The sequence below is a fragment of the Galeopterus variegatus genome, unplaced genomic scaffold, assembly GCF_000696425.1.
Source record: "Galeopterus variegatus unplaced genomic scaffold, G_variegatus-3.0.2 Scaffold3143, whole genome shotgun sequence".
Classification (NCBI taxonomy): domain Eukaryota; kingdom Metazoa; phylum Chordata; class Mammalia; order Dermoptera; family Cynocephalidae; genus Galeopterus; species Galeopterus variegatus.
This window is the reverse complement of record NW_007729254.1, coordinates 121,912-127,973: the sequence shown is the minus strand read 5'-3', so window position 1 is coordinate 127,973 and position 6,062 is coordinate 121,912. Positions and strand designations below refer to the sequence as shown.

The window sequence follows — 6,062 nt, the reverse complement described above, 5'->3', positions numbered from 1 at the left end:
TTTGCCACATAAGGTAACATATTCACAGAGTCAGGGGATTAGGATGTGGATGTCTTTGGAGCGCCATTACTTAGCCTACCACAGTTTTCCGCTATTGCCACTTCTAGCTTTGTGACACATTGTGAATCTGTCCTTTTCTTTCCATTCTACTGCCACTACCCAAATTGAGGTCCCCGTCATTTTATAACCTTAATGCTTGTATTTTCTTCCCTTTACTCTCCTGCCCACTGCTCCCACGCAAACATTACTTTCTAAAACATTACCTAAAACATCACTTTTTCTCTGACACCTCTATTCAGAAGCTCTCAGTGGCTGCCTGTTGCTTTAACTAGGATTAGCAAGCTTTTTTCTGAAAAGGGCCAGATAGTGAGTATTTTAGGCTTTGTGGTCCAAGAGGCAAAATCAAGACTATAATGTAGGTACTTATATAGCCATTTAAATGTGTCCATTAAAAAAATGTAAATATTATATGCCTCCATTTAAATAACATTTCTAGAACTAGTGACCCAAAGCAGATAAGCAGTTGGCTGGGGCTGAGAGTAGATCAGAGATTGACTGAAAATGGGCAAGAGGGAACCTTCTGGGGTGATGGAAATATTCTAAAATTGGATTGGGATAATGGTTGACCAACCATGTAAATTTACCAAAACACCTCAATCTGTTTACACTTACTATGAGTACATTTTGGTATGCAAATTATACCTTAAGGAAAAAAAAAAAGTAAAAATTATTCTTCACTCATGGGATGTACAAAAACTGATGATGAGCTGGATTTGGCCTGCAAGGCCTTAGTTTGCTGATCTCAGTTTTATATGATTGAGGCTGAACTGCTCAGCCTCAGTTCAAGGCCCTGACCCAGCTTTCCAAGTTCATCTCCTGCTGTGGCTGCCGTGCACAAACCCTTTGCTCTTGCTGTGGGCTTTGTATACCTTTCTTTAAGCTCTGTCTCTTATTAGAAAAAGTCCTCTCTTTCCCACCTACTCAAATTCTACCTGTTCTTCAAGACTCAGAGCTGGTCCTGCCTCCTCCATAAATCCTGATCTTAACAGCCATTATGATCTGTCCTCCTCCGATTTCCTTCCATATTATGTGTACATCTGAGGAGAGAGAGGCGTGGCCTTACAGCTGGGGCACTGAGAACCGTACCTGGTGCTGTGTGGATTCCCCTATGGCAGAGGATTCCAAGTGTGAACATCATTCCACTACTGAGGAAAAGAGATTGAGAACCACTGATCAGTATCACTTAATTGGCACCTAATTACACAATGCCTTATGCTGTTGTTTAACTAAATTACATTCTCCCTAATGGCCCTGCTTCTGTCATGTTTCTCTTCGTTTCCCTCAGAGTTATATGCCTGAGTTATTAGTCTGTTCCTGTTGCTTATAACAAAATACCTGAAACTAGGTGATTTATAAAGAAAAACAAAATTTATTGCTTACAGTTTCCAAGGCTGGAAAGTCCAAATTCCATCTGGTGGTGGTGACAGTGACCCAGAGGTCTCACATTGCAAGATGGTGGAAGCAGAGAGAGAGAGAGAGAGGGAGAGGGGGAGAGAGAGAGAGAGAGAGAGAGAGAGAGAGACACTCTCTTCTTCTTTTAAAGACCTCAGAACCACACCCCTGATCACCATTTTTAATCCATTCACTACTATACGGTCCTACAATCCAATCACCTCTACAAGGCTCCACCGTTCAGTTGCCATAATAGGGTTTCCCACCCTCAATAGCTACAGTGAGGATTAAGCTTCCAATGTATGAAACTCGGGGGACACAATTCAATCAGTCTACAGTTGTGCCTATTATATATTTACCACAGGCTCTATTGCACATATATGGAAATTACTCTTTATTGTTTTTTAAACTCCAGAATTAGAATATCATCTCATAGTCTTTGCCATATCTGTCTCCCAAATTAGTACTTTTATGAGAGGCAGTATGCTATAGTGGTTTGGAGTGTGTATTCTGGTTGTGAAACGCCAAAGGGTTGAGTCCCCGCTTTGCCACTTCCTAGCTGTGTGACCTTAGAAGAGTTTTCTAGGCCTCTCTGTATCTCAGTTTCCTCCTCTGTAATGGAGATGATAATTTTATGTACCTTGCAAGGTGGTTGGGAGGGAAAACTAATTGAGACACCTTAAAGCCTGAATGTGCCCGGCACATGTTAAGCATGGCAGAGGCTTAGCTGATGTTTTTACTATTGTTCTTCACAACCCTCGGGGAGCTGGGTGTGGAGCTCAGCTTGCATCACTCACTGGCACATAGCAAGTACAACGTGACTCTATGTGTTTTTATTTCTTTTAATTGACTCACTTTGAAAATACCTAATTTGTTTCAAAGGGAAACTTTTTAAGCAATGGTATCTATACATTCCAAGTTCTCGATGTCATGATTTCATATTTTTCTACTTTACATAAAAATATATTAATAACTATTAAAATAAAAAATGTTCCTCTGTGTACCACCAGTCATGTCACACATGTGCGATATATTGGCTTAATTGATGTAATATAGAAAAAGAGGAAAATACACATCTTTTTTATATTCAGTTGGGAGCAATCCAAAGTGAAGACTTTTTTGGAATGAACATAATAATGTTAGAATTATGGGTCTGGGGAGGCCTGAGAACAGAGTTGGTTCCGTGTTGGCACCGGAAATCCCAGGGTGAGCTTGTTTTATAAGCTTAGTTGGTTCTTGCCTTTTAAGACCATTTTCAACCAGTCTGAGGTGCTCTCCTAATGAATTGAAGAATTCAGAATGGGAGCTTTTACAATGCTGGTATCAGGGATAAGAATAGCCCTTCTGGACATTATGCAAAGTGAAGTAGGCCAGACAGAGAAAGAAAAATGCTGCATGATCTCACTTATATGAGGAATTTAAAAAAGCTTAATACATAAATGCAGAGAGTAGAATGGCGGTTACCAGGGTGCAGAGGTGGGGGAAATGGAGAGATGTGGGTCAAAGAGATGTTATCTGCAGCTAGGTAAGATGAATGTCTGGAGATCTAATGTACAGCATGAAGACTATAGTTATTAATACATTATTGTATAATGGAAATTTACTAAAAGTAGATTTTATGTGCTCTTAACACACACACAGAGAAAGGTAACTATGTGAGGAGATGAATATGTTAATTAACTCGACAGTAGTAATCATTTCACTATGTATATGTGTATCCAAATGTCATGTTGTATACCTTAAATATATACAAATTTTATTTTAAAAAATAAAACTGTTTTTGTGAGAAGAGGACAGAATACAAAGCAGCCATTTCAAAGTATATAACATTTTTACAAAATATGTATTTAAAAAACCCCCAAAGAATGGCCCTCTTGTTGTAAGCTTTCTGGACCTTCACGAGGAAGCAGCAGTAGGTGGCCCTTAAACTAAAAACACTGATGACTCACAATCTAACTGAGTTAGTGGCACAGGGAAATTTCATAGATTTTATTGTATTCTTATTTTGTTTCCTCTTAACACAAACCAGTAGAGCATGTGGAGTTTTGGTATACCTCTTCAAATCACGATAATTAGTATAACAGAAAACAACACAATAGAATGAAAGAGTTAGGTGGTATTGACCATAGGAAGCTCCAGTGAGAACTGATTCCAGATGCTAGTGAAGGGTGTGCCTTAACTGTGTTACTGAGCACACGCATGCAGAATGGATCCCAGGGTGTGACTTTTAGAAAGATATCAGGTAATGCGTGGTAAGCATCACGTTAGATTGTGATCTTCTCTTGTGTATTTGAGGTTTTTTTTATCTTATTTTGGCTTCTGACTTTAGAGTTCTAAATATTTTTTTCACCTTTCTTTCTGTTTTTATGAGTGTTTTGTTCCCCTGGAAACCATCATTCATGAGTATATTTTAGTCATCAGAAACCCCAAACATAATAGCTGTTAACAGTCTATGTCATTCAGTTGTCAAGAGTTTATTTTGTTTCTGGAACATGCTTACAGATAACAGGAGCCCCCGATTGGACCCTCAAGTCCTGTCAAGTTAATATTTTATTGGTTATTTCTGTTGCCCTTCTAGAAAGGTCTGGCTTCACTGTGAGGCCGGTGGCTGGATACCTGAGCCCGCGAGATTTTCTGGCAGGACTGGCCTACAGAGTGTTCCACTGTACTCAGTACATCCGGCATGGCTCAGACCCCCTGTACACCCCAGAACCGTGAGTATCCACATGCAAAGCCCTGGCTGGACTGAGACCACCACACTGTGAAGTGGTCAATGCTCGTTTTACTTGAAAGTGACTAAAGCCATCTTTTACTCCACAGTGATTTCATGTCTCTAGCCAGTGGGAGTCACAGCACTCACCTAAAGAATGAGGGGCTTGTTGGAGGATCAGACTGCTCAGCTGGGTGCATGGGGACTCTGATATTCTAGCTCTGGCTCATCTCTCTAAATTTATCCCAGTGCTGAACCTTCTGCTTGGCCAGCTCTCCATTCCTGATGAGGAAGGGAAGGCACAGAGGGGTGAAGTGCATGTTGACACGCAGCCAGGAGGCTCCTCTCATCAGGAGGCACCTCCTATGTACACACACCATAGCAATTCATTACTAATCTCCTCTCTTTGGTCTTTTTCATCACCCCCAAACTCAGAACTTTGTGCTGTGCTCTCCCTGCTGTTTTAGTTTCTTGAACATTCCTCTAATCCTTCTCATCACCTCTATGAGGTTTGCGATTCTTCTTTGGCTCTGTCAGCTTTCCTTGAGAGAATCCTTTGGGGCTTTTATCCAATCCCTCCTGGACAATGGGTGAGCTCGGAGTGGGGAAAGAGGCTGAGAGGCGATGCTGTACTACTGCTCTGTCATGGGTGGGAAGCGGGGTAAGCCATCAACTCCCATGTGTTAATCATTTGAACTCATTATACATGGGATTGCATAGTCTTCAAGTGTGAAATGCCCTGTGTTGTATTTCTTTGTATGCTTTTTAAAAAATGTAACACTTACGGGGAGACCACTACGTGTTTGGATTTTTTGGGGATGAGACATCTCTTCCCTCCTGGGTGAATGGGGGAGACTATGGTTAGCATATAAACAGAAAGACAGGCAATATGGTGTTAGCTGTAAGTGCTGATGCTAAGTGCTAATAAGTGTTGTGAGGACAAATACTCGCAGAACAGGTGCAGGAGATGGAGAGCCATGACACTGCTTTTTGTGAATATCTAGGGTAGAGAATTCCAAGCCATGAGCACAGCAAAAGCAAAGGCCCTGAGTCTGGGAGCTGTCTGCCCCCTTGGGCTCCATTCAAATGAGTGCCTCCTCTAATCTTACCCACTAATCTAATGTGTTGCCCACTGTTCTTCAGGCCACTCAGGCTGTTACTTTGCTTTTGGTACTGTTTTGCTTGAATAGGCTTGTGATTAATGGGCAGCCCTGGTCAGTCATCAGCAGGGAGCAGGGTGCCCTTCGAGGTTCAAGCAGTTAAGTAGCTGATGGCAGCAGAAGTAGGCAGGGATTAGAGCCCCATCTCAGAAGCCCCGTCCCTCTCCAGGGCTGGCATGAGGCTCACTGACCAGGTGGGTCCCTGCAGGGTCGCTACATTGTTTTTCAGCTCTTTTTAGCAAGGCTTACTTATAGGACTCAAGGCATTGGGAAAAGAAATGCTTCTTAAAGTGGAGGGAGGACACGAAGGAGTGTTGTCAGAGTTAGAAAGGCAATCTCTAAATCTAGCCCAGAGGGGTTACAAATGGCTCTGTTTACAAATAGCAGGCACTTTGTTAGTTCCTTTTGAATAACTGGCCCTCCAGAGACCTGTGATAGCGTGCCAATAGGTATGCAGAGAGAGAGGGCAAAGAAATGAGATTTTAGCCACAGAGGTCTATAAAATTTGGGGATAATGTGTTACATTTTTACCAAAGTACTTTCAGTCAATTCATTCAGCAAACATTTATGTGCAATGCTAGCAGGGAGGTGCAGCGAATTCAAAGATGAATAAAATATAGCTGCTGTTTTTTTTTTAAAGCAGCTTACATTCTAGCAGGGGAGATAGAAACAAACATTTAGGAAAAAGTGTGGTTAGGGCTATAATTGGGGAGTGTACGAAAAGTTAGAGAAGCACAGAG

At 41.6% G+C, this 6,062-nt stretch overlaps 1 protein-coding gene across 1 annotated transcript in view; it reads left to right on the top strand.

Annotated features, from left to right (window-relative positions):
• Positions 1–6,062, top strand: part of TPH2 (tryptophan hydroxylase 2) — a 100,916-nt gene that overhangs the window by 31,151 nt on the left and 63,703 nt on the right. The window contains exon 7 of the mRNA XM_008584080.1: positions 4,031–4,166. Coding sequence (XP_008582302.1) covers positions 4,031–4,166 — 136 coding nt within the window. The remainder of the gene's footprint in view (positions 1–4,030; positions 4,167–6,062) is intronic.